General features: G+C 42.8%; 6 protein-coding genes and 2 non-coding genes across 8 annotated transcripts; 4 read left to right on the top strand and 4 right to left on the bottom strand.

Moving 5' to 3' along the window:
- Window positions 1–1,971: 1,971 nt before the first annotated feature.
- TRNAQ-UUG lies at window positions 1,972–2,043 on the bottom strand. The gene has a single exon. It is a non-coding gene; the product is annotated as a tRNA-Gln (tRNA).
- Window positions 2,044–4,917: 2,874 nt separating this feature from the next.
- TRNAM-CAU lies at window positions 4,918–4,990 on the top strand. Its single transcript has one exon. It is a non-coding gene; the product is annotated as a tRNA-Met (tRNA).
- A 3,220-nt stretch (window positions 4,991–8,210) lies between these two features.
- Window positions 8,211–8,705, bottom strand: LOC122430013 (histone H2B type 1-C/E/F/G/I). The gene has a single exon (XM_043450774.1). The coding sequence runs from the start codon at window positions 8,668–8,670 to the stop codon at window positions 8,290–8,292; it is 381 nt and encodes a 126-aa protein (XP_043306709.1). The 5' UTR covers window positions 8,671–8,705; the 3' UTR covers window positions 8,211–8,289.
- A 232-nt stretch (window positions 8,706–8,937) lies between these two features.
- Window positions 8,938–9,400, top strand: LOC122430008 (histone H2A type 1-H). Its single transcript, XM_043450769.1, has one exon. It carries the CDS (start codon window positions 8,979–8,981, stop codon window positions 9,363–9,365), a length of 387 nt encoding a protein of 128 aa, XP_043306704.1. The 5' UTR covers window positions 8,938–8,978; the 3' UTR covers window positions 9,366–9,400.
- A 2,154-nt stretch (window positions 9,401–11,554) lies between these two features.
- Window positions 11,555–12,065, bottom strand: LOC122430004 (histone H3.1). Its single transcript, XM_043450765.1, has one exon. The coding sequence runs from the start codon at window positions 12,038–12,040 to the stop codon at window positions 11,630–11,632; it is 411 nt and encodes a 136-aa protein (XP_043306700.1). The 5' UTR covers window positions 12,041–12,065; the 3' UTR covers window positions 11,555–11,629.
- Window positions 12,066–14,393: 2,328 nt separating this feature from the next.
- LOC122430006 (histone H2A type 1) lies at window positions 14,394–14,882 on the bottom strand. Its single transcript, XM_043450767.1, has one exon. It carries the CDS (start codon window positions 14,855–14,857, stop codon window positions 14,465–14,467), a length of 393 nt encoding a protein of 130 aa, XP_043306702.1. The 5' UTR covers window positions 14,858–14,882; the 3' UTR covers window positions 14,394–14,464.
- Window positions 14,883–15,128: 246 nt separating this feature from the next.
- LOC122430015 (histone H2B type 1-C/E/F/G/I) lies at window positions 15,129–15,606 on the top strand. The gene has a single exon (XM_043450776.1). It carries the CDS (start codon window positions 15,166–15,168, stop codon window positions 15,544–15,546), a length of 381 nt encoding a protein of 126 aa, XP_043306711.1. The 5' UTR covers window positions 15,129–15,165; the 3' UTR covers window positions 15,547–15,606.
- Window positions 15,607–19,296: 3,690 nt separating this feature from the next.
- Window positions 19,297–19,707, top strand: LOC122430017 (histone H4). The gene has a single exon (XM_043450778.1). It carries the CDS (start codon window positions 19,340–19,342, stop codon window positions 19,649–19,651), a length of 312 nt encoding a protein of 103 aa, XP_043306713.1. The 5' UTR covers window positions 19,297–19,339; the 3' UTR covers window positions 19,652–19,707.
- Window positions 19,708–27,531: the final 7,824 nt, after the last annotated feature.

Genomic DNA, 27,531 nt, shown 5'->3' with positions numbered 1-27,531 from the left:
GCCTGTACTTCCCCAGGGCCACATCCTACAGCTTTCCCAGACTCACACCCTCAGGCGAACTGTGATGAGGACAGCAAATGAAGGCCTTTGAGTAAGGAATGAATCAAGTGCAGTGTTCAGAGGCTAAGGTCTCCTTCCTGCACCCCCAGAAAGGGAAAAAGAATGACTTCAGATTAAATCCTCGCTTTCTGTGCAGCATTCAAAAATCTTCAACTGGATGACAAATGTGTAATCAGTGCTTTTCAGAGACTAGGCCCATGGCAGGCACTGGCCTCCCCCTAGCCAATAGATAACCAGAAGTAGGCATGACCAGACTTTAGGATGACAGAGCAAGCATGTAGTCAAAAGAGACTTTCTTTTCAAATTCTCATTCAAAATTGCAAAATTCAGTGCTATTACATATCCTTCCTCAACTCCAAATTGAGCTACTGCTCATTAAGACAAAGTCATGGTTGACATTCACCTTCAGGGAAGTTTCTGCTCTAGTCCTGGGCAGAGTCTGGTTCTTAGAGTTTACTGTAGACTTGGGATCATTAAAGGAAAAGAGTGAGAAGAAATCTGGGAAAAGGCAGAGCAGAATGTTTTGGAACCAAACACGGACACAAGCTACCCTGGGTTCTGGGATGATCAAATCAGATTTGGTGAAACTTTATGCACTCAGCAAGTTTTTTTTTTTCTCTTTATATAATTTATTTTTTGTTTGTTTCTTTTGACCACATATCTTACGGGATCTCAGTTACCCAACAAGGGATAGCTTGGAATTCTAACCACTAGGCCGCCAGGGAACTTTGCACTCAATATTTTTGAACTCCTAACAGGAGCCAGGGATTGTGGGACTGAGAAGTGAAAGGTGAACAAGGCCACAGTACTGGTCTTTCCCCTAGGAGATCTTCTGTCTAGAGCAGGAGGGAGGGTTTATTCAACAACCAATTAAAACGTGAGGTGGTAGGAGAAGGGGACATTTGGGTGCTGAGGAAACACAGACGGAGCCTAGATAAAGGAAGCCAATGAAGGCCTGGGTAAGAAGGACTGAAAGGTCTAAGTTAATATTTGAGGAATGAATAGAGAATCAGAACTGGGGGCAAAATGGAGGGCAAAAACGTTTTGCTGGTAGTAAATACTGAAAGGAAAAGAAGATGGTAGAAATAATTGTACCATGACTTGTGACTAGAAGATATTTTGGAGGGATGTGTGTGACAGGAACGGTGACAAACAAGGTTGGAGGTGTGGGCAGGTTAGGTTAGGTTTCAATAGTCATGAAAATGTGGGGAGCTGCCCCCAGCAAAGTGGAAAGAACTTGTCCTATACTGGAATTTTCAAAGGTGATAGCAAGGGCTGCTCACTCATGGGTTGCTACCCACAGTTTGAAAAACAGTCCCACAAGATCAACTTTGTGCAGAGGTATTCCTAGCATAAGTCTAAGTAAGAATTGAAGGGATTTGCAGTTATGACGGGAAGAGGCGGCCTGACAGCGTTAAGGGCCCGAACTGCTAGTCCATCTATCCTGCTCTGCTCCTGTGGGCTCAGATGCCTCCTCTGAGCGCCCTATGTGAAGAGCCCAGCCGCGAGAGAGAACAGAACCCCGTGTTCATCGCCTTCTAATCACACATTTATCAGTTTAGACTCCTTTTTCCAGTTTTAGGGTAAAGAGGCCATTCTTTTAAAAACAAAGTTCTTTTGCCTGCTCACACAGATTTCTTTCTAGGAATAAAGCAAAGGGAGACTGCGGTGAGACGGCGCCTCCGCATCTGGACCTGGGCACGGGTTGTAGGACTGGCGGCTTCTCCTGGTGGTGCTGGATTCTCAACACAGCTTCGCTCAGCAGCCGGTGGGCTCCGATTTCCCGTCGGAGAAGGCTCTGTTACCATTGCTCGTTAAAACTGACGCGTGGTGGGTTGGATTACAAGGGAAAAGGCTGGGTTAAGGGACGAGGTTGCAGAAGTAAAAGCGCAAAAGCGGAGACAGCCAGTAAGGTCCCACCGAGATTTGAACTCGGATCGCTGGATTCAAAGTCCAGAGTGCTAACCATTACACCATGGGGCCCACATGGGAAAGCCTTGAAATGGTATCTATTGTGGCAAATACTGATCTTTGCGGCACTAGATGCCAATTACCAAAATTTAAACAACGTGATTCCCCACCCCCAGCCCCCCAACAAAATTGTACTTTCTCCTGGAGGGGTAATTTTGAAAATGTGTGGGTGTTTTGGTTGTCTCAATGGCTTAGGGGCACAACTGGTTTTCAGGTCAGGGCCAGATGCTGGAAGTCCAGTGATGCTCAGAACATTCCTATACCAATAATTATCCTTAGGACAGCATGACTAGTAAAACATTTTCATCTGGTTTTCGAGGACCTTTTCTAAGGGTGAAGTCCCTGCTTCCACCTTTGTACCCTGTCACTTAATCATCTCCTCACACACAACTGGCAGTGCTGTGTGGGACCTTGTTAGGATTATGACTTTTATTCTGAGATAGGATGTCACAGCTTCTGGTTAGGTGTCCTGGGGCACTCATCTTTGGAATGTATGAGACGTCTGACCATTCTGAAGCCACCACACAGTTAGGGAGCCAGATTACATAAAAGTGCTCAGGCTGGCAATTCCCTGGTCATCCAGTGGGACTCCACACTTCCATTGATGTGCAACCAGATTGGATCCCTGGTCAGGGAAAAAGATCCCACAAGTCGAGTGGCCAAAAAAAAAAAAAGTGCTCTGAATGTTAGTCCTATCCCACAGCCAGTGTCAATTGCCAGACAAGCGAGTGAAGATGCTTTTAGATAATTCTAGCCCTCAGCAGCTGTCCTGTAAATCACAAGTCAATGACCTTCTGCCTAAAGCCCCAGACATCTTAGAGCTGATAGCCATTGCAGCTGTGCTCTGACCTAATTCCTGACCACAGAATCCATGAAGATTAATAAAACACTTTGTGCCATCAAGTTTGGGCTGTTTAGCATGCAGGAACAGTAACCTGAACAGGTCTAGAAACAGGAATTTTCTTGACCTAATCTCTTAGTTTTGACCAATGAGAGTGTCCCCAGTATTTTGCCACCATAAGTAATGTGAACATCAGTGTCTTCCTGTGGGCCAATTTGTTTGTCATATATTTTCAAACCTAATGTTTGTTCACCAAATTGGTGGGCTTGTGAGAGTGGGATGATTAAAGATAAGAAAACTCCCCTCTTTAGATAACCATCTAAGTGCTATGTCCTTTCATTATATGAAGCTGTGAAAAGACACTGGTTGGCATGTCACTGACTCAGTGTACATTCTAGGCTCTGGGCTTGGTGCTGGGGTATGGCTGAGAGCAAGACTCCTTTGGTAGAACCCACCTCTTCAGGAATGGTTTTACAACTATTTTATTGTTCGTTTTTCTGGATGTAGATCTTAACAGAGATGGAGTGATCTTCTCTTGCTTTGCAGGGCATTTTTTTCAGCAGCTATCTAGAAAACTTGCAGGTTGTTGAGACTCGATGCAGAAATTAACTTGAACAAAGAGAAAAAGATGAGAAATCAGAACTTCTCATCCCATGACTCCCTCTGCTCCAGCCACAACGGCCTTTGGCAGTTCCCAAAACACACTAAGCAGGGACCTGGTTTGGGTACTTGTTCCTTTTGCCTGGAACAGATTCCCCCAGGTAGTGACTCACCACTTTATGCCAATGACTTCTCTGTGAGGCCTTGTCCACGTGCCTTCCTTAAAATTACCTTTCCCAACGTTCCAGCTCTTTCCTTTATTTTTATCCACATCACCCTTAAGGAGCTGATATATTAATAATTTTATTAATGTATTAATTATCTGGCTGTAAAAAGTGACCTAATGTGTTGTCAGATTCCCTTTGTCCTGTCCAATATGAAATTCTGTGCCAGTATTTGAAACTACTGTCTGTTCTCAGCTAATAAAAATGTGGGAGTGTCACTTGATTTGTAAGAGACAGGTCTAAGAAGTCCAAAAGTTAAACATTATTGCAGAGTCCTTAAATATAGATCAATGCAGTTTGCAATTCTGATTCTCTGGTTGGAAAGGTAAGAATGTTGTATTTGACATCTCTTTTTAACTGGTTAAGAAAAAGACTACTAGTTCCCTAGTGGATTAGTGATACTTTCTCTGTCTCCATCATGCTCAGAAAACAAAGAAACATCTATGACTGCTAGATAATTCAACAAATAATGTGAGAGTCTGCTTCATTTAAATGACCATACAATGTTAAACTGGCATCTAGAATCATGACTATTTCAGAATCTTATTTGATAAACTCTTCATGGTTCATACCTAGAGGTTTTATACTGAAGTCCTATCATTGTTTTGCAAAGCATGCTCATGATACAGAATGAAGCCCTTGGTGTAACATTCAGACTGCTTGCTCAACCCTTTGCACTGCTCCCTTTTGCCCACTCCTGTAGACATTAGTCCCACCAACATTCCCAGTGCCTTGAATGTGACACCTATGTTCTTACTTCATCTGCCCAGAATGCTGTTTTGTACACCACTCCCCTCTGCTGGTAACTGTTATTTGCTCCTTGGGTTTTCCATGTATATCTCTACTGAATCATTTATTATCTTATTATTTCATTTATTTGTTTATATGGACAATGTGCACATGACTAAAAATTCAAAGTGCGTAAAAACATCACAATCAAAAAAGATTTTCTATCCATCCTTGCTCCTAGGTTATCCAGCATCCTCTCTGCAAAAATAACCAATATTAGAAATTTGTGTAGTAGTCTTCTGGAGATATTTTAGGTTCATACAAACATAAGTGTACAAAAATCTACTGCACATTATCCTGTATCTCGCTTTTGGCACTTGACAATAAATCATGGAGATCATCACCTATCAATACTTGAGGAAGCCACATAGTGGTTACAAATATGGATTCTGAAGCTAGACTACTTTTGAACAGCCACAAACATACACGTCTGCCTCCTTAGCGCAGTAGGCAGCGCGTCAGTCTCATAATCTGAAGGTCCTGAGTTCGAACCTCAGAGGGGGCAGCTCTCTTTTTCACGGCTTCTTGGAGACGCGAGGCTCGCTCCCTGAGTGTGGACGATCTCCTAGATAAGGAAATAGCAACTCAGTCCAGTATTCTTGCCTGGAAATTTTCATGGACCAGAGTCTGCGGGGTCTCTAAGAGTGGGGCACGACTGTTACTAGCTGTACATTTACAGCTAAGTTTCTCATCCTCTCTGGACCTGTATTTTATAATCTGTAAAACAAGTATAAACAGTAATTTAACTCAAAACATTGTTATAAAGAATAAGTGATTTAATGTATACAAAGACATTTTGGGATTTCCTCTATGGCTCAGCAGATAAAGAATCTGCCTGCAATGCAGGAGACACAGGAGACCGTGGGTTTGGTCCGTGGGTGGGGAAGATCCCTTGAAGGAGGAAATGGAGACCTATTCCAGTATTCTTGCCTGAAAAGTCCCATGGACAGAGGAATCTGGTGGGCTACAGTTCAAAGGGTCGCAGAGTCGGTCGTGGCAAAGCACACAAGGAAAGTTTTAGGATATTATCTGGCACACACTAAGCAATAAATATTGCTACTAATATTATGCAAAAGAGCCTTCAGATTTGTTTTTACTTGCAGGGAGAATGATATACTGTAATGTTTTACTCTATTGTTCACCATTCAGATTACTTCTAGTCTTTGGTACTACAAACTGGGCTGCTTGGAAAACTCTAACATGCCATTTTTCACATTTTCAAAAATGGTAAATTCCTAGAGATGAGGTTGCTGGGAGTAGAGATATGTGTGTTTTTAAATATGCTGGATACTGCCCACTTTTCCTGTATGAAAGTTCTCCCAGTTTTCAAGGCCACCAGCAGTGACTAAGAATTAAGTTCAAAAACAGCTTTATTTGGAATTTTCCAATCCTATCCCAGCATACAATGACTATCCTGTAGTGAATAGTAGATGCTGAATAATATTTATTAGTTCACTGGATGAAAGGGTGGTTTAGGAAATACAGTTGGGTTTTGGTGGCAGCAAGAACATTTAAAATCCCTTTGGCATTAAATCCCATTTAAATGTTTAAAATCTTGTTTGCTGTTATTCATTGAAGATTATTAGAAGACAGAATAGAAATAGTTAACTTTTACTGATCACTTTGAGCAGTTTTACTATTACAGAGATTTCTTTTAGAACCTGGAAAGCATGGTAAAAGAAAAAAGCATTATTGAAAGTTTGTTAATACTCTAAAGCAACAGGGTGTGTGTGTGTGTGGTGTGTGTGTGTGGGGTTAATAATAGAAAATTGGCTAGAGTCCCACTGATTTACCGGCTTTCCAGGAGAAAAAAAATGCTTTATTATTAAAGTCTTCATATTTATTATCTCATGTGATTCTGATACATATGCAAAGGTAGAGGAGAGAAAAGGACAAAAGAACATTGAGTGACCGAGAGCTACTAAAACTCCCTCTGAATTTATCATCGCATTTTCGAGTTACTTCCATTTTACAGAGGAAAGGTCTGGTGATCCATACCTTACATAGCCTGTGGCAAGACACAGTCAAGAAGTGGCCTAGTTGGGCTAAGAATATAGTACAGCACTAAAAACATGGCTAATGCCCAATAACTATGAATACATGAATAGTCATGCTGTAGGAGTGACTGATAAAAACAAAGTCCTGTTTCAGAGCTTTACTGTCACTTTGTTTTCAGAGGTGGCGATTATGACCTAAGACAGGCAGTGGATCCTACTGCTAAGAGCATGGACTTGGCTGCCTAAATCCCATTCACCCTAAAATTTTGTGTGACCTTTGGTAAATTACTTCTGTTTTGCCTTGAGATGATGGAGATGATGACACTACCTACATCGTAGAACTGTCCTCACAATCTAGCATACATTGTTAGCACACTGTAATATGCCACATTGCACATGGTGTGTTTGGGAACAGTGCCTTCCACAGAGTGGAACTCAAGAGTGGTTAAATTTCTCCATGGTCACATAGCAAGCGGTGGAACTGGGGCCAGAAGTTAGTCCTTCTGTTCCTAATCCAATTCAGGCTGCAAGCTTCACTACATCTTGTGTCTACATCTGTAGTTAGGCAAGTAGCAACTGGAGATCCACGTTCACTGGTCAATCTCCTTTTCGTGCCCCATACATTTGTGAATCCACAGGATCCTTTCTTCCTTCGGCGAGTACCATACCTTCAGCCTCAATTTATCCAAGAGAACTCTGCTACTTCGGGAGCAGCCTCGGCTGGTATCTCCTCCTCGGCCTTTGTTTGAAACAAGAAAGCGGGAGAAACGAGAACTGCGAATCTGTCCCATCGAATTTCTCTAGTTTTCAATTTGGTCCGAAGAATTCAGCTAAACGCCTGGCTTTCCGCTCCCGCCCCCGCCTTGAAAATACATCTCCCCCACCCCCACCCCCACATTTCTATCTTTAGAACTTCGACTTATCTGTACTCAACATGTCAAGGCCGTGGCAAAGCGGGGAGGGACTATAAACTACGGTAAGCTACAGTAAATTCCTGTGTGCCAACATTCAGGGCATCACCATGCCCGCCAACCGGTGCCTGGCCCGCAGGGGTGGTCAAGGCATCTTTAGATCTCGGTTAGAGAGAGAGACCCGCGGGGTGCTGAAAGTCTTACTAGAAAAAGGGAACGTGACCCCAAAACCTATACCCAACATGCTAAGGGCAAGACGGTCACCGCTGTGGACGTTGTTCTCTCAAGGGTCAGGGAAGCAACCCATGGCTTCGGTGGCTGACTGCATTGCAATTTATATTGCCATTCCCACTTGTAAAAATTCGTCTCAGGGGTATCTTTTTTAAGGAGTTAGAAAGCAATTCAGATCATTTTGTGTTATCTGTTAGAGCAGAGAAGGGATATGCAATGAATATTTGGAGTTCCCGGGTATGCAAATGGCCTCCATTCAGTGCTTGCAGGCTCCCAGACACATTAATAGAACTTACGAAACTGCAAGTATTTGAATCTGACGCTTCCTGAGAAACCATGTTAGGAAATCAGTTTCATGATTTCCTAGAACTCTCCAGCATTCTGTTGCCCTCGAAGTTTTTAGGTAGTGTGGCTGGCTATTCAGTATAAACATAAGGTGAGGAACTATATGAACCTAGTTTCCATAACAAATTCTCGGCAACCTTCAACTTTCTTGTTTAACACCCAGGTATTTTAAACTTTCGTTAAAACTACATTTTCAAAAATGCCACTCAAGGGATAGCACCACCCTCCCACTGGTAAGAAAAGCGCACCAGCTCTTTTCTGGAAAATGTTAGGTGGCTCTGAAAAGAGCCGTTGGGGTTTAACACGGCCTATAAAGGTGTTTACTTGGAGCTGGTGTACTTGGTGACGGCCTTGGTGCCCTCGGACACCGCGTGTTTGGCCAGCTCCCCGGGCAGCAGCAGGCGCACGGCCGTCTGGATCTCCCTGGATGTGATGGTCGAACGCTTGTTGTAATGAGCCAAGCGCGACGCCTCGCCCGCGATGCGCTCGAAAATGTCGTTCACGAAGGAGTTCATGATGCCCATGGCCTTGGACGAGATGCCGGTGTCCGGGTGGACCTGCTTCAGCACCTTGTACACGTACACGGAGTAGCTCTCCTTGCGGCTGCGCTTGCGCTTCTTGCCGTCCTTCTTCTGCGCCTTGGTCACCGCCTTCTTGGAACCCTTTTTCGGGGCAGGAGCGGACTTCGCTGGCTCCGGCATAGTGAGATACTGCAGTCAAACAACCACTAAACAAGTGAAAGCCGAGAGGCACCTTTTTAAGGACAATGCTTTATGCAAATGAAGCTCAGTACAGGTTTCTGGTGATTGGTACGTCTTCTGTGTGACATCACAGCTCAGCTTCGCCCAATCAAGGTAAGCATCCTGCATAGTCGCATTTCGATTGGTCTAAACAAAAGTAAAACGGTAGCCAATCGTACCGCTTTCTTTTCGCGCCCAGCCGGGGTTATAAAGTTTCCGTTGCTGTATTCGCTGAAGTCATTCTCGACGGTGACCGTTGATCCTGAGTCATGTCTGGACGTGGCAAACAAGGCGGCAAAGCTCGCGCCAAGGCCAAGACTCGCTCTTCGCGGGCCGGTCTCCAGTTCCCCGTGGGCCGAGTGCACCGTCTTCTTCGGAAAGGTAACTACGCCGAGCGGGTCGGGGCCGGGGCCCCGGTGTACCTGGCGGCGGTGCTGGAGTACTTGACGGCCGAGATCCTGGAGCTGGCGGGCAACGCGGCCCGGGATAACAAGAAGACGCGCATCATCCCGCGCCACCTGCAGCTGGCCATCCGCAACGACGAGGAGCTCAACAAGCTGCTGGGCAAAGTCACCATCGCTCAGGGCGGTGTCCTGCCCAACATCCAAGCGGTGCTGCTGCCTAAGAAGACCGAGAGCCACCACAAAGCCAAATAAAGAACCAAGATTGGAAACAACCAAATAAACGGCTCTTTTCAGAGCCACTTCTATCATCAGAAAAGAGTAACACAATTTACTGCACTTGAAACTAAGCACTGTTTATTATGGTTCTGAGACTTGCAACTTACTGCCTGTGGCTGTGTAGGGTATGTTCTCCTGGTCTATATTTCAGAATTGGAATTTAGGGGCAGTTGTGAGCGAGAGGACATTTGTATTAGGCTAAGTTTAGTTTTGGTTCTCTATAACCATGGTTCATATTAGGAAGTTAAGTATGTGGTGTGAATTTTTGTATTCGTATCGTTTGCCTGTACAGGAAAGATTACCAACTGGACAATACAATCTGGTTTATAACAACGATGGTGATGCATCCTTTTGGTTGCAAGAACACTAATGATGGGAACTTAATTTTAAAAAGTGAACTCTTCTGAAAAAGCCAAAGTTCGTTTTCAGAATAAGTACAAGATTCTGGTAGTCAGGCCTAGCAAAGTCCTCTAATTCTAGAATATGAGACATGTTTGGAACATTTATGCCATTTACCATTTTGGCCTTTTCAAGGATTGCAGACACAAAGACACTTGCTCTCAAGTGTTAACGCACTTATTTTCAACAAACACCCCACACTTAGGTACCATACGTTGATAAAACGTTAATGAGACACTGCCTGTTTTATGAAAATCTAATGAAGATAAAAGGAAATAAAGTACAATGTAGCAAGAGGAGTAAGCACAATACAAAAGGAGCATAGAGGAAACAGAAGTAACACTTGGTCTGGGGATTAAAGGAAATTGGGAGATAGAGGAAAGCATAGGGATTTCAGCAGAAAACGAGTGTCACCAGACTCGAGGCTTGTACGTGCAGGCAAATGACAAAAAGTTCGCTATTGGACAAAAATAAAGCAGAGATCACAAGAGAGGAGCCAGAGGGATGGATCTCTAGGTCGTTCCTTTGGTTCTAAATCCTCTATATGTCCTGTATGTTAGTCACAGTCGTGTCCGACTCTTTGCCACCCCATGAATTGTAGGCCGACTTCTAAATCTTTATGTCCACCCCAGACTTGAATTCAAGTTCAGACATGCATATCCATCTACTTTCTGACATAGTCTTTTATTTTTAACTTTCTTATAGTGGATAAGGCAATAGCAACCCACTCCAGGACTCTTGTCTGGAAAATCCCATGGACAGAGGAGCCTGGTAGGCCGCAGTCCATGGGGTCTCGAAGAGTCGGACACGACTGAGGGACTTCACTTTGATAAAAGTTTCACTTTCAGGCATTGGAGAAGGAAATGGCAACCCACTCCAGTGTTCTTGCCTGGAGAATCCCAGGGACGGGGGAGCCTGGTGGGCTGCCATCTATGGAGTCCCAGAGTCGGACACGACTGAAGCGACTTAGCAGCAGCATACTCATAGATCTCTGAGAAATTAAAAATGTATGTCCCAGACTTATCATCATCATCCTTACTCCCCCAGTGATTCTTAAAGGTATCATCATCTATCCGTTAGCATGAACGAAAATGGTCTGGTATCTGAGTATCCTTTTTTGTCAGCCATTACGGGTATATAGTCCATGGGGTCGCAGAGTCGCAACGACTGAATACGCACGCACACACACAGTATGGGATGATGAAATTCTGGAAAAGCTTAGGTGGAAGGAAAAAAGTTTCCAGACCTGGAATAGGGCTACTAACTTCCCCTGAAAATAATCTTCACATAATGATAACTAAATACTTAAGTATAATAACTGCATATATTCAAGTGAGGGTGCCCTACCCAGCCAGTAGAAAGGGCATCTGTCCTGGGTCCCTCTTATCTGTTCCCGAACCCAGAAGACCTGGCTTACACAACTAAAAATTACACTCTAAAAATTGGCCTTACACGTGCCCGGGGCTGAGGGAAGGAGGGGGCGGAACTACTTCCAACCAAACGTCTCCCTTTCTTTTAAAGGCTGATTCTTGGGAAGGCTCTCAATGTTTCTCTCAAGGGGCGGAATGTTGGCATCACCCCAAATCCCACATGGTAATCATAGGTCCTACGTTTCACAACGCCACTCACAAACACTACCAGCATAACATCGGTGAGCAAAACTAGAATGTTAGAAAAAAAATCTAAAAAACAAGTTTCTACAAGGAAAACCAGGAGTAGATAGCAAGGTAACAGTCCTTTTTCATTGTGTATGTGGGCGGCTCTGAAAAGAGCCTTTGGATAACACCCTGAACGCGCCCGATCTCGTCTTAAGAGCCTTTGGGGTTGAGTAACGTCCAGGCTCACGCCCTCTCCCCGCGAATGCGGCGAGCAAGCTGGATGTCCTTAGGCATGATGGTGACGCGCTTGGCGTGGATGGCACACAGGTTGGTGTCCTCGAAGAGCCCCACCAGGTAGGCCTCGCACGCCTCCTGCAGCGCCATCACGGCCGAGCTCTGGAAACGAAGATCGGTCTTGAAGTCCTGTGCGATCTCGCGCACCAGCCGCTGGAACGGCAGCTTGCGGATCAGCAGCTCGGTGGACTTCTGGTAGCGGCGGATCTCGCGCAGAGCCACCGTGCCGGGCCGGTAGCGGTGCGGCTTCTTCACGCCGCCGGTGGCCGGCGCGCTCTTGCGGGCCGCCTTGGTGGCCAGCTGCTTGCGCGGCGCCTTGCCGCCGGTGGACTTGCGAGCAGTCTGCTTAGTACGAGCCATACTATCAGCAGGTTTAAAGAACGCCACCTAGCCAATATTTATAGAGCGAGACAGAAGCTGATTGGACAAAATGCGACCAGGACTGTCCAATCGATAGTCGGACTGACTTAGTTCAGCTACTTCACTCGGTCGTGTCCGACTCTTCGCGACCCCATGGACTGCAGCATGCCCAGTTTCCCTATCCATCACCAACTCCCGGAACTTGCTGAAACTCGTGTCTATCGAGTCGGTGATGCCGACTCGAACTTTTCGATTGTTGCCCAAAGCCCCTGACCTCAATTTTATTTTTCAATTTCTCCTGTAAAATTGCTCTATATTAGCACTTTACAAAAGAAATAAATACACACTACATGAGAAATATAGACTTGCTAGCAACTACATTAGAATAAAAAACACGAGAAATTATTTGACAATATTTCAACACTATATCTAAAATTTTCATTTCAACATGTAATCAATATAATTTTTAGATATTTCATTTCAACATGTAATCAATATAATTTTTAGATATTTCATATTTTTAAATTTTGCACTAACAGTTCAAAATACAGTGTACACATATAACACATGTCCACCACTTCCTTTTTCAGGCTAGCCACATGTCAATTGCCCCGGGATACTGGTTTTTACCATACTAAGACAATGAATGCAGCTCTATACCATCACCTGTCAACTTTCCTCTGAACAAATTTTAAGAATTTTAAATTTTTTTTCAGTAAAAACAATTTGATTTGCATGTGAGGAATTCAAGTTATTACTTAATAAACACATCCTTGCATGAACTTCAAACAATTCCTTTGCAACATAATTGATTTTTCTATTTTAGGAATGTAATTCGTTTTTAAAGAATCTAAATCACCACCAATATATATTTACCACACATCCCATGAGTTTGCATCTGTAATGGTTCCTTGCATGCATGTGCGATGCTCAGTCACTAAGTTGTGTCTGACTCTTTGCGACCCCATGCACTGTAGTCTGCCAAGCACCTCTGCCATTTCCTTCTCCAGGGGATCTTCCCCAGCCAGGGATCGAACCCTCCCGTCTCCGGCATTAGCAGGCGGATTCTTTCCCACTGAGCTACCTGGGAGAAACAGGATAAGCTCCTTGCCTGACATCTGATTTTTCTGATCATCTCCCTGCCCTCAGAGCCTAGAAGTTACCTGGCAAGCTTTTTTCTTCTTGAAAGTAAGTGGAAAATGATCTAATTCCGTCAAGATTTTTAACACAATAAAAAGACCAAGAAGATGGCATTTTAACAGTAGAATTTAGCATTTTTATCCTGAAGCGTATGACCATTACCTCATATCGACACAATTTGTGTGGATGGGTCCGAGGGAGCTAGAAAAATACTTGAGAACACAATAATAAACCAATGGGTATAATTACCAGGTACCTCAGGCTAACTTTTCCGATAAAAGATCTGAAGATTTAAAATTTCCTTATTCAACGATGTAAAAAACAAGGTACACTGACGTGAAATTAGAGATGCCGAGAGCTCCGCTTCTCTGTACATCAGTACAGAACTGAATCTCGGAGACAGTTTTGGGTGAAATAGAAAAATTTTACTCCTTTGTCAGGCAAGAGGAGAGACAGAGGGCTGTTTTATCAAAGTGAAGTGAAGTCGCTCAGTCGTGTCCGACTCTTTGCGACCCCACGAACTATAGCCTACCAGGCTGCTCCGTCCATGGGATTTTCCAAGCAAGAATACTGGAGTGGGTTGCCATTTCCTTCTCCAGATCTTCCGGATCCAGGGGTTGAACCCGAGTCTCCCGCACTGTAGGCAGACTCTACCGTCTGAGCCACCAGGTAAACTTGTCTCAAAAAACCGTCCGTCCCAACCTGGGAAGATTTGATGAGTTTTATACTTCTCAAGGGAGTGGTTTCTGACAAGGTTAGGGTGTATGCAGGGTATCAGGTGGTCAGGTGTCCTAATCTTGATGAGCTTCTCTGATCCCTTCAATCTTGCCTCAGGTGGTTTCTAGTCTGCTCCTCCTAGCAACTGTTCAAATCTACTTGGAACTCAAGGAAGGTCAAGGCTCGAGTCTTACATGCGAAAAACGAGAAAGGGCCTCCATGTTTGGGAGTCCAAGGCCCGTTTCAGGCCTTTTTCAGAAAACTAACGCCGCCAATGATGGCCTTTGGCTTAAAATGCAGGTTTGATTTGATCCCTTGACACACGGAATGCCTTTAATTACTAAACACCATAAAACCAAAAAGCCTTAATGAGTAAATAAAGCCTCGTATCTGCCAATGCTTATAGAGAAGTTAAGTTTCAAGGGTGGCATAATACATGTAAACTATCAGCTAAGATGTAAGCTTTAAAACTTAGTGCTCAGTTCTTCCCAGAAACTTTTAAGTGGCTCTGAAAAGAGCCTTTGGTTTGATTCAGACTTTTGAACTGCTGCAAAGTAACGCAGACTTCTATTTGCCTTTGGCCTTGTGGTGGCTCTCAGTCTTCTTAGGCAGCAGCACCGCTTGGATGTTGGGCAGGACACCGCCCTGAGCGATGGTGACTTTGCCCAGCAGCTTGTTGAGCTCCTCGTCGTTGCGGATGGCCAGCTGCAGGTGGCGCGGGATGATGCGCGTTTTCTTGTTATCCCGGGCCGCGTTGCCCGCCAGCTCCAGGATCTCGGCCGTCAGGTACTCTAGCACCGCCGCCAGGTACACCGGGGCCCCGGCCCCGACCCGCTCGGCGTAGTTACCTTTCCGAAGAAGACGGTGCACTCGGCCCACGGGGAACTGGAGACCGGCCCGCGAAGAGCGAGTCTTGGCTTTGGCGCGAGCTTTGCCGCCTTGTTTGCCACGTCCAGACATGACTCAGGATCAACGGTCACCGTCGAGAATGACTTCAGCGAATACAGCAACGGAAACTTTATAACCCCGGCTGGGCGCGAAAAGAAAGCGGTACGATTGGCTACCGTTTTACTTTTGTTTAGACCAATCGAAATGCGACTATGCAGGATGCTTACCTTGATTGGGCGAAGCTGAGCTGTGATGTCACACAGAAGACGTACCAATCACCAGAAACCTGTACTGAGCTTCATTTGCATAAAGCATTGTCCTTAAAAAGGTGCCTCTCGGCTTTCACTTGTTTAGTGGTTGTTTGACTGCAGTATCTCACTATGCCGGAGCCAGCGAAGTCCGCTCCTGCCCCGAAAAAGGGTTCCAAGAAGGCGGTGACCAAGGCGCAGAAGAAGGACGGCAAGAAGCGCAAGCGCAGCCGCAAGGAGAGCTACTCCGTGTACGTGTACAAGGTGCTGAAGCAGGTCCACCCGGACACCGGCATCTCGTCCAAGGCCATGGGCATCATGAACTCCTTCGTGAACGACATTTTCGAGCGCATCGCGGGCGAGGCGTCGCGCTTGGCTCATTACAACAAGCGTTCGACCATCACATCCAGGGAGATCCAGACGGCCGTGCGCCTGCTGCTGCCCGGGGAGCTGGCCAAACACGCGGTGTCCGAGGGCACCAAGGCCGTCACCAAGTACACCAGCTCCAAGTGAGCCATCTGGCTGCATAGTAATCAGATTTTTTCACCCAAAGGCTCTTTTCAGAGCCACATACTTTTTCTATAAAAGGAGCCTGTTCACTGCTGTTTTTGAATGGTTTACTTAAGTTTGCAAGTTTGGCATTAAATAAGTTTCTTGGTAGAGAGGATTTTTTGTTTTGCTCATACAATATAAAAACATTTCCTCTAATGAAAGGCTTAAGTTTCACTTTTGAGTTTTGTTTGCAAAAGTATTTTAAGATAACCCATTGCAGTGTAAGCAGCCGGGGCAATGCAATCATTTCTGGGGTTTTCTGTGATCGTACAGTTAAGGTCTTAAAATTAAGCTATTCGGCATCTGTGTTTTGTTCATTGCTGACTCCAAACTCGCTGCTCGTCGCACTCTAGGCCAATGAGCCTCAGAAACAAAATGTTTAGGCAAAGGATACTACTCAGAAAGCCGTCAGTGAGCTGTTTAGATTCTGTGACCTGAACATAAGCAATTTAACAGGCCGAGGGCCAGGGTCCTCTGAGGCAGCTCATTATGTATGATTATAATAATGAGAAGCAAGTCAAAGACAAAGATCTAACATAGAATTGGTTCTTTGACGCATAACCAATAAGCTACAGAAGGTAACAGGAAGGCTAGGGGTCCCGAAGCGGAGGAAATAGACTCCAAGTGGCAGACTTCCCCCGCCCCCCTCTCCCCCCACCTCTATACAAAATTTAAAGGTTTTAAATTTTGTGTTGTACTCATTATCAGAGAAATGCAAATCAAAACCACAATGAGGTACCATTACACGCCAGTCAGGATGGCTGCTATCCAAAAGTCTACAAGCAATAAATGCTGGAGAGGGTGTGGAGAAAAGGGAACCCTCTTACACTGTTGGTGGGAATGCAAACTAGTACAGCCGCTATGGAGAGCAGTGTGGAGATTCCTTAAAAAACTGGAAATAGAACTGCCATATGACCCAGCAATCCCACTCCTGGGCATACACACCATGGAAACCAGATCTTAAAGAGACACGTGCACCCCATTGTTCATCCCAGCACTGTTTATAATAGCCAGGACATGGAAGCAACCTAGATGCCCATCAGCAGACGAATGGATAAGGAAGCCATGGTACATATTTACAATGGAATATTACTCAGCCATTAAAAAGAATACATTTGAATCAGTTCTAATGAGATGGATGAAACTCGAGCCCATTATACAGAGTGAAGTAAGCCATAAAGATAAAGACCAATACAGTATACTAACGCATATATATGAAATTTAAAAAGACGGTAACGATAACCCTATATGCAAGACAGAAAAAGAGACACAGATGTATAGAACAGACTTTTGAACTCTGTGGGAGAAGGCGAGGGTGGGATGCTCAGAGTGAATAGCATTGAAACAAGTATACTATCAAGTGTGAAACAGGTCGCCAGCCCAGAATGGATGCATGAGAGAAATGCTCAGGGCTGGTGCACTGGGAAGACCCAGAGGGATGCGATGGGGAAGGAGGTGGAGGGGGGATCAGGATGGGGAACACATGTAAATCCATGGCTGATTCATGTCAGTGTATGGCAAAACCACTACAATATTGTAAAGTAATTAGCCTCCAACGAATAAAAATAAATGAAAAAAAAATTATGTGTTGTCATGATGACACCTGAACTTAAACTTTTCTCAAACCTTGAGCTAACCAATGCGTTTTTCTTATGGAAATCTTTTTTTTTTAAGCTGTGTTAATGAATGATGTATTTGCCTGGGAATCTGCGTGTCTTCAAGTCGGCTCAGCCTAAGACTCAAACCTTGAACAGATAAAGGTTCAACAAACCATTGTTATCTTACTCAAGGAAATTTTCTCTTAAGCTATGGTAATGAAACTATGTATTTGCTTGGAAAGCTGCCTTTCTTTAAATTTCATGTCAATTGTTTTATGGCGGGGGCGGGGGATGACTCACTTTAGGCCAGTGCTATTTCAAAATGCCTGTTGTGGGAGAGGGGCCTGATGCAACTCTCAGTTTTGAGGTGATTCTTTAACAGATATATAACTGCTTGCTGAAAGCTAGCGAAGGGGTCACTCTCTCTGTCCTTTTCTAATGCCCCCTTCTGATGTCAGAAGCTTCCTTTATCCCTGTGGGAAAAAAGTGAAAGTGAAGTTGCTCAGTCGTGTCTGACCCTTTGCAACCCCATGGACTCTAGCCTGCCAGGCACCACCGTCCATGGGACTTCCTAGGCAAGAACACTGGAGTGGGTTGCCCTTTCCTTCTCCAGGAGATCTTCCTGACCCAGGGATCGAACCTGGGTCTCCCGCATTGTAGGCAGACACTTTACCGTCTGAGTCACCAGGGAAGTCCTGTATATGTTAATAAAATTTTATTTCAGGTAAGCTTCGAGTGTTCAAGCCTCGTCTCAGACCCCTGACCGACATTCTCTTCTCCGGACGTCATGAATCCCGGTGTAGTTCATGGCTCTCCTGGTTGCAACTTTTCACTACTTAGCTACTTACTGCGTTTGAAATTGAAGAGGCGGATCTAGTAGTTTTAGATATTAGATGACAAGGAGGCCGACTTCACCACCAGTGTGTCTGAATGCTTGCTCTCCAAGCTGCAACTGGCCCAGAACCACATGCATTATTAAAATCTCAACCTTTATAGTTGGGATGTACAGTACTTTTAAGCTAGAGTACTAACAGGACTTGACTTGTCATGTGATAGCATAGTTTTTGACAGTTTTCTTCTAGATCCCTCTCCTTGCAATTTACCCCACCCTGCTCCACCACCTTCGGTAAAAAACTGTAAAATGATAAGCATGGTTAAAGGTAGTAGATGGCTGAAGAGCAGTTTGAAAAAAATCCTGAGTCCTTTCTCTTGTGCCAGTTTAAGAGTGAAGAATTGGAAAACTTTAAATTTCCTTCACCTCTTCAGTTCTCTTTGAAACAATGCACCTTCTCTATGTTGGCAGGAAAGCCTGGTGCCTCTGAAAAGCCCAAAGGCGTTTTCTTTTCTTTTTTCTTGAAACAATTTGCAATGTTGAAAGCATTCTAATGGAAACACAGTAGGAAGGACAAATTTTCCCAGTATGTTACAGAAATTACATTAAAGATGGTACTCTTACTGGGCAATAAATCCATAAATCTTGTTGGGTGGACAATTGATCAAAGACAAAATATAATTTATCCCCAAATTAATTCTGAATGTAACAGATTATTTGGAAACTGTAATACATAGAACAGAATTTTAGTCATAGTTTCAAGTATGATGTTAAAGTGGTATTTCAAGTGCAGCAAAAAAATTATATTAAATCTTGCTGATTAAGGAATTGGTAGAGAACTGTTTAAAACTGTGCTATGGAAAATTCATAAGCAATAATCAGACATTAATAACTTGTTATTAAAAGCTCAAGGGGAATTGATTTAAATATATCAGTATAAAGAGGTTTTAGAAGGCCATATACAGAATAGCATACATTTTCTTGGAGTCTGCGCTTTTATCTGTTCACCAAAATACCAAATTAGCTACTAGCGGAGATCTGCGTGTGGTGCGATAACAAGTTATTACTTCTCCTTTTCTGTATTTTCCACAACATTCGTATTTTCGCTCGCATTCAAAAGCATTTCTAAGTCTTAAAGTAACAGAAGAGTTACCACAGTACAAAAGAACAGAGGCCTTTTTTTGTCCAATTCCCCTCCCCCACTGAAGGCGTGACTTCCCGCCGCCTCCTTTCTTCAGGTTCTCAGTTCGGTCCGCCTACAGATGTATAAAGGTGCATCGCGAGGCTCGGAAATCAGGCTTTATTGGGTCTTCAGGTTTTCGATATGTCTGGTCGCGGCAAAGGCGGGAAGGGTCTGGGTAAGGGAGGCGCCAAGCGCCACCGCAAAGTCCTTCGTGATAACATCCAGGGCATTACCAAGCCTGCCATTCGGCGCCTGGCTCGTCGCGGTGGTGTGAAGCGCATCTCTGGGCTCATCTACGAAGAGACTCGCGGGGTGCTGAAGGTGTTCCTGGAGAACGTGATCCGGGACGCGGTCACCTACACCGAGCACGCCAAGCGCAAGACTGTCACCGCCATGGACGTGGTCTACGCGCTCAAGCGCCAGGGACGCACCCTCTACGGCTTCGGCGGCTGAGTGTTCTTTTTTTTTTTTTTTCCATTCACATAACAAAAGGCCCTTTTCAGGGCTTCCCAATTTTCCTTGTAAGGAGCTGTAATTCTAGTTTCATCAAGTTCCAAACATACGCTTAGTACTTTGGTCTAAAAGCCCGTCTTGTTTCTGCCCCAGGGTGCGTGCTCTCCCAGCCCCACCCTTGTACAGCGGTTGTCCCGTGCCCCGTCAAGCTCGTTATCTTGACATCCTGGGTTGGTGGGGGCCTAAAGTTGCATAACTAGCTAGTCGACGTAGCTAGTCAACGTAAAAGTTTTTGATGCCAAGTAGCTTTTTTTAAAAATCAAAATTCTTGTAGTTAAGCCGTCCAATTAAGAGAGGGTACTTTGAAAATTTCGATGATATGCAGTACATTGACAAGAAGTAAGGTATAATGGACTCTGGCACCGGCTCTTGGTAGTTGCAGCTTCAGTAGTCGCAGCATCTTGGCTCAATAGTTGTGGCTCGCGGGCTCTAGGGCACATGCTTAGTAGTTGTGGCACTTGGGCTTGGTTGTCCCGTGCCATGCGGAATCTTTCAGGACCAGGGATCAAACCCATGCTGCCTGCATTGACAGGCGGATTCTTAACCACTGGACTACAAGGAAAATCTGGGAGAACACTTGAAATTAGTATACGCATATAATCAAGTGAGTTAAAGAGTTTAAAAAGAATTTTAAAAAATAAGGTGGTTTTTTTAAAGGCGAGGTTCATAATTGGTCCTCATTAGGTGTTAATTTAAGGCTTCCCTGGTGGCTCAGAGGTTAAAGCGTCTGCTTGGAATGCGGGAGACCCCGGTTAGATCCCTGAGTTGGGAAGATCCCCTGGAAAAGGAAATGGCAACCCACTCCAGTACTCTTGCCTGGAGAATCCCATGGAGGGAGGAGCCTGGTAGGCTACAGTTCATGGGGTCACAAAGAGTCGGACACGACTGAGCAACTTCACTTTCAGATGTTAATTTATGTATTTGGTGAAATGAATACCGCTGGTGGTAAGAATTGAGAAGGGACAGTTACAGTAATGGATCAGATAAAGCAAAAGCACAAAATTTCTGGTCCACATATGCAGTGCAAATGTTTTAGACATTTTCTTAATTTTTTGGTCACTAATGTAAACATGTTCATGAAAAATGTACTTATTTTCATCTTGTGAAAAGTCTGATTTGGCATCACTAAGCAGACCAACATATATTTTGGACATAAAAAAAATCTATTCAAGATGTAAAAGATGAAAATAAATATTTTGAGAGATGCAAATGTCTTTTATGACTTTACTCTTTTTTTATCAATTTGGTTTTAATTGGAGAATAATTACTTTACAATATTGTGTTGGTTTCTGCCATATATAAACATGAATCAGCCATAGGTATACATATGTTCCCCTCTCTTTTGAACTTCCCTCCCCCCTCCCACATTTCTAGGTTGTCACAGTTGAGCTCCCTGCATCATACAGCAAATTCCCACTGGTTTTCTATTTTATATATGGTAATGTATATGTTTCAACACTAATCAATTCATCCCACCCTCTCTTTCCCTCACTGTATCCACAAGTCTGTTCTCTAGGTCTGTGTCTCTATTGCTGTCCTGCAAATAGGTCCATCAGTACCATCTTTCTAGATTCCATATATATGAGTTAATACTCGATATTTGTTTTTCTCTTTCCGACTTACTGTGATTTTACTATTGATACCAACTAAAGGGATGCAAGATGGTGAAAAGTTTGAAGTCTAATCATTAGGAGCAGATGATTTGGGATTAAACCTATACCACCATTCCCTTGTGATAATGAGTTAAGTTACATATTTTTCTGGGCCTTCTCCATTTATACAATTGAGTGATAAGGATCACTTTGATTATTTCTACGATATCATCCTATTCATTTGTATTTACAATCTGGGTGGTATATAAAGGGGAGGAGGAGCCTTCCTGAGCTTTCTGAGGATGATCACAGCATAACTGATAGGTTTGCTGTAATTTTTGTCTTTCTCTTACTCCATGTTCTCCCTTTCTATCAACCTCATCTCATTTTTTTGAATGGCATAGAATTTAAGTGCCAAAAAGGAACCCAGGCATCATGTGGGCATGATCTCTCTCTTATGTGGAGGCACATAAGAATTACTTCTCTGAGAAAGTTGTTTGTTTAAATGTTAATAACTGATGTTTCCCTAGACCAGTTATCAGAATCTGTGGGATTGTGTCTTCTCAAATACAACTCATTAGCACCTCTCATTTCTCCTGGTTCCACAGGCCTTTTCAAATCTAAGGGCAAATTTTGGTTTTCAATATCATTTTTTCATCAGTTTCAACTTTAAGAGAATAAAATCAAAGGTTGTGGAACTCTCAGCCCCAAGGTTCAGACCCAAATTAAGAGACAGAGCATCAATCTTTCTTTGTTGCAAAGAGAGGTCTTGTCCAGGAATTCAAGTTCTTTCCTTTCTCCCAAGAGAGGATTGAGTTCTAATTCAAGAGTTTATTTTATTTGTGGTCAATGGATTAAAGTTTGTTGCATAGAAAGATCTTGCTATAAATATCTGCTAGGTTCAGTGGTTATAGAATCGAGGCATCAGAAACCTAGGTAAACAGCCTGGCTTTTCTTTCCAGCTATGCTGGAAAACTACCCTTAAAAAGAAACCATAGTCTTTAAAACTTTAACAAATAGAAAAAATATATTGTGATTAAATGCCCTGAGAACTAGCATGTATTGCTTAACACAGTTCCATTGCTTGCTCAGGACTCTACCCTAGTCAGTACACTGTAGGACAGTCAGTAAGAAGAACTCTCTGTCGATAGCAGCAGGAATATTAGTTAACTAATTCATTTATTTATTAATTATTGAATAACTGCTAGATTTCAGACATTGTACTTGGCACTGGTGATAGTATGAGGGGGAAAAGTCCCAACTTTTTTTCTACTAGGGAAAAGACAGAAAGTAAACGAATATAAAATCATCAATCATTTTCCTATTGATACATCCAATGGCCAATAATTAGTCTTCATTTTACTTAATCTATTGGAAACACTGACATAATTGATCTTATAATTTCTCTTTGATATGCTTCTTTCACTTGGTTCCATTTTATCAGAGGCTCTGTATCTTTTGTTAGTTCATCTCTTCTCCACAGACCCTTAATGTTGGGGGATACAGGCCTAAGTTTTCACTGCTTCTTGCTCTATATTCACTCCCTTGAAGATCTTACCAAGCTCAGACTTTAAATACCATCTGTATCTCAATGACTTCCAACTTTATATTGCCAACTCAGGCTTCTCTCCTAAACTCCATAGAGACATAACCTCAATTACTTTCTTTCTTTTCTCTCTTATTTTTTTTTTTGGCCAAATGACTTGTGGTATCTTTGTTCCCTGACCAGGGCCTCAGCAGTGAAAGTGCTGAATTTTAACTACCCGACTGCCAGGAAATTCCCCCTATCCCCTAATTGCTATCTTCACATGGATGTTTGACATCCTAAAATTAACATGCCCAAAATAGAATCTTTGGTATTTCCTCCTCCTAATCTGTCATTAAATCACTCCCTGATTTAATTGATAATGACTTCATTCTACGCCATTCAATTCTTCAAGAAATCTTCCTGATTTTGCCTTCAAAATATATATGGAAACATCAATTCTCAGTACCACAGTGCTCCCACCTTGGTGGAAGGACTATCTTCTCTCCTAGGTTACTTGCTTTAATATCCTTAGTGTCTTCCCTGTTTCCACATTTGATCCCCCACCGACCTGTAGGAAATTACCCTGATGCCCTGGGAGCCTCCAATGAAACTATGAGGCAAGTTCTCCCAGGGCATAAAGAGACTCAAATCAAATTAAAATGCTAGAGATGCCTGATTTTTTAAAAATAAATTTAAACATACAGCCTGAGACAAGGAGAAAGACATGGGGTAACTTAAGGCTTAAATTAAGGGTTCAAGGAGATGGAGCACAGCTGAATCATGTAAAATACTTAATGCATCTTTTAAGTTTCACTTGTTTCTCTGCAGCAGAATTACAGCTCTGCAAATAGTATAAGAAATACATATTTCAAAATGTTTAGGAAGGCAAGATCAAGAATTTGATCAAACATGACCAGACTCTTAGATAGGTATATAATAGAATATTTAAATTTGTATCTTTTGTTCAACTTGGCCTGCTTTTTAAAAAATATTTATTTTTATTTATTACTGGCTGGGCTGAGTCTTTGTTACTGCATGTAGGCTTTCTCTAGTTACAGAGAGCTGGGGCTGCTTCCTTGTGGAGCACATGTTCTAGGGCTCGTGGCCTTCAGTAGTTGCTGCACATGGGCTCAGTAGTTGCGGCTCTTGGATTTCTAGAGCACAGGTGGATTCTTGACCACTGGACCAACAAGTTGGTCTGTTTATACGACACAGTTGTGAAAAGGGATGAAGGCCTTCTTGTTTATGGAGGATGCGCAGGAGATTCAGGTTGAATTCCTGGGTCAGGAAGATACCCTGGAGAAGGGAATGGCTACCCACTCCAGTATTCTTGCCTGGAAAATCCCATGGACAGAGGAGCCTGGCAGGTTACTGTCTATGGGGTCACAAAGAGTCAGACATGACTGAGCAATTAACACTTTCACGCTTAGTTTTAAGCCTGTGTTAATAATCACATTCCTATGAAAAAGGAGTTTTAACAAAACCCAATCACTCTTCTGTATTGTTTTGTAACACGGCCTAGCAATGTGTATTTTATATTTTCAAAAGCATTGCTAGTATTCCTGACAGTTTATCAAAAGTTCAGTTACCTAAATAGTTTTCTAAAATTTGAGGGAGAAGGTAGCAAAAGTATAAAAAGTCTTGGGTTTTTTTTTTTTAAAAGAAGGTTTTAATAAAGGACCTTTAGTCATAATCAAATCAGTTCATTCAGCCCAGTGTAATTCAGTCCATTGTGATTAATTTTTGCTTTGTTGATTTTGGATTAAGTACCCTGCTTCTGATATGGCTTGGAAAATCTTAAATCCTGTAGTAGAGCTTGACAGTATCAGGTACAGTTACATGTCAAAGTTCTTTCGATGCATCTTCTGAAAAGCTCAATTTCAGATCTATATTTTGTGAAAGTGAAAGTCACTCAGTTGTGTACAACTCTTTGTGACCCCACAGACTATAGTCTGTGGAATTCTCCAGGCCAGGATACTGAAGTGGGTAGCCTTTTCCTTCCCCAGGGCGATCTTCCCAACCCAGTGATCGAACCCAGTGATCGAACCCAGTGATCTCCCACATTGCAGGCAGATTCTTTCCCAGCTGAGTCACAAGGGAAGCTCAATATTTTGTAGCAGGGGCCTTAGAGATAACTGTAAAGAAAAACAGCAATCATCAGTCTGGTCAATGTAATAGTAATTAATATTATCAGTATGGAGTGGGATAGAATCCCCAATATAGGTATGATATTATAAATAGTGAGGATATTGACATTTCCCCTTTGATATATGCTGCAAGTATTTGCTACTGTTGCCTCCCATTGAGAAGGTATTTATACTGAGGAACAAAATCTGTTGGCAGTGTGTCCTTTATATGCATGCAAGTATGGTCCACCCAACTTAAAAAGTATAAATGTTACATCGATAACATTTTACCTGGTTAACTTAGGGATGTATAGTTTCTAGTTTTTATTTGTCCTCCTTTTTCAAATATTGCACAATACATACAACAGAACAATTGTCACAGTTGTATATGCCTAATTACAAATGTAAATGAGAGAACAAACCTTACGTGTTAAATAGATAATACCAATGGTTTCATTATTCAAAATTTGGGGTCTAGGTTTAGAGAAGGTAATATCAAAAAGAAGTCAGGCTATAAATATAATAATAGATTTCTAAAGACAAATACTAAAACACTACATATAAGATAACGTTAAATTATGTACTGAATATTTAAGGATTTTTTTTCTGTGGGGGTTTTTGTTTCTTTGTTTTTAAGAACTGAGAGACTTCTGTCAGAATTATTCAAGACATCAATGGAAAGCCACAAAAATAGTAATAGATCCTCAGAAAATGTGGGAATATAGCTAAAAGTAATACCTCCCAATTCAGAAAAACCGCTGCACAAAGGGAGTGAAAACAGAAAAGCTTTATGACTGAATAAGCATTAAACCAGAATGTGAAGCACATCACAGGCAATTTTGCTAAAGGGATTGCAAAGCAAGGAGAGAAATCGCTCTCTTTTATACAGCAAAATGGATAAAATCGTCTCAAAAATTAGTAGACATGGCAATTTGTAATCTTGTAATAATGGAAGTTAGGCCCCTCTCTTTCTGGGAAACAGATCCAGTTATCTTTGATTGTGCTTCAGAGGTGGGGCTAGGGTTGTTGAAAAAATATTCCTGAGTTGGGAGACTGGCTAGATGAATATTTAGCATTTGATTTTATGAAGATTAAGTATTGATGAGATAAGGGAATTTTTAGCTTCAGATATAAAAATATGTAAACCTAGTCATTTTGTCTTTTTTTTTTACATGTAAGCAATTGCTACCCTTCCTTAGTGATCAATGCAAAGAAATAGAGGAAAACAATAGAATGGGAAAGACTAGAGATCTCATCAAGAAAATGAGGGATACCAAGAGAACATTTCATGCAAAGATGAGCACAATAAAGGACAGAAATGGTATGGACCTAACCGAAGAAGAAGATATTAAGAAGAGGTAGCAAGAATACACAGAAGAACTATACAAAAAAGATCTTCATGACCCAGATAAACACGAAGGTGTGATCACTCACCTAGAGCCAGACACCCTGGAATGCGAAGTCAAGTGGGCCTGAGGAAGCATCACTATGAACAAAGTTAGTGGAGGTGATGGAATTCCAGTTGAGCTATTTCAAATCCTAAAAGAGATTGCCATGAAAGCGCTGCACTCAGTATGCTAGCAAACGTGGAAAACTCAGCAGTGGTCACAGGACTGGAAAAGGTCAGTTTTCATTCCAATCCCAAAGAAAGGCAATGCCAAAGAATGTTCAGACTACTGCACAATTGCACTCATCTCTCAGGCTAGCAAGGTAATGCTAAAAATTCTCCGAGCCAGGTTTCACCAGGATGTGAACCATGAACTTCCAGATGTTCAAGCTGGTTTAGAAAAGGCAGAGGAATCAGAGATCAAATTGCCAACATCCACTGGATCATTGAAAAAGCAAGAGAGCTCCAGAAAAACATCTACTTTTGCTTTATTGACTATGCCAAAGGCTTTGACTGTGTGGATCATAACAAACTGTGGAAAATTCTTCAAGAGATGGGAGTGCCAGACCACCTGACCTGCCCTCTGAGAAATCTGGATGCAGGTCAAGAAGCAATAGTTACAAAAAAAAAAAAAAAGAAGAAGCAGCAGCAGTAGTTAGAACTGGATATGGAACAACAGACTGGTTCCAAATCAGGAAAGGAGTACATCAAGCCTGTATATGGTGACCCTGCTTATTTAACTTATATGCAGGATACATCATGAGAAATGCTGGGCTGGGTGAAGTACAAGCTGGAATCAAGATTGCCGGAAGAAATATCAATAACCTCAGATATGCAGATGACACCACCCTTATGGCAGAAAGCAAAGAAGAACTAAAGAGCCTCTTGATGAAAGTGAAACAGGAGAGTGAAAAAGTTGGCTTAAAACTCAACATTCAGAAAACTAAGATCATGGCATCTGGTTCCATTACTTCATGGCAAATAGATGGGGAAAGGTCGGAAACACTGACAGACTACCTCTGGGGGCTCCAAAATCACTGCTGATGGTGACTACAGCCATGAAATTAAAAGATGCTTGCTCCTTGGAAGAAAAGCTATGGCCAACCTAAACAGCATATTAAAGGCAGAGACATTACCAACAAAGGTCCATCTAGTCAAAGCTATGATTTTTCCAGTAGTCATGTATG

This window comes from Cervus canadensis, chromosome 28, assembly GCF_019320065.1.
Source record: "Cervus canadensis isolate Bull #8, Minnesota chromosome 28, ASM1932006v1, whole genome shotgun sequence".
NCBI classification, from domain to species: domain Eukaryota; kingdom Metazoa; phylum Chordata; class Mammalia; order Artiodactyla; family Cervidae; genus Cervus; species Cervus canadensis.
Note: the sequence above shows the minus strand (reverse complement) of the source record. Positions and strands in the feature narration are given on the sequence as shown.

Excerpts from the sequence above, each read along its gene's own strand:
- LOC122430013 (XM_043450774.1), bottom strand. The coding sequence starts at position 8,670 with ATGCCGGAGCCAGCGAAGTCCGCTCCTGCCCCGAAAAAGGGTTCCAAG.
- LOC122430008 (XM_043450769.1), top strand. The coding sequence starts at position 8,979 with ATGTCTGGACGTGGCAAACAAGGCGGCAAAGCTCGCGCCAAGGCCAAG.
- LOC122430004 (XM_043450765.1), bottom strand. The coding sequence starts at position 12,040 with ATGGCTCGTACTAAGCAGACTGCTCGCAAGTCCACCGGCGGCAAGGCG.
- LOC122430006 (XM_043450767.1), bottom strand. The coding sequence starts at position 14,857 with ATGTCTGGACGTGGCAAACAAGGCGGCAAAGCTCGCGCCAAAGCCAAG.
- LOC122430015 (XM_043450776.1), top strand. The coding sequence starts at position 15,166 with ATGCCGGAGCCAGCGAAGTCCGCTCCTGCCCCGAAAAAGGGTTCCAAG.
- LOC122430017 (XM_043450778.1), top strand. The coding sequence starts at position 19,340 with ATGTCTGGTCGCGGCAAAGGCGGGAAGGGTCTGGGTAAGGGAGGCGCC.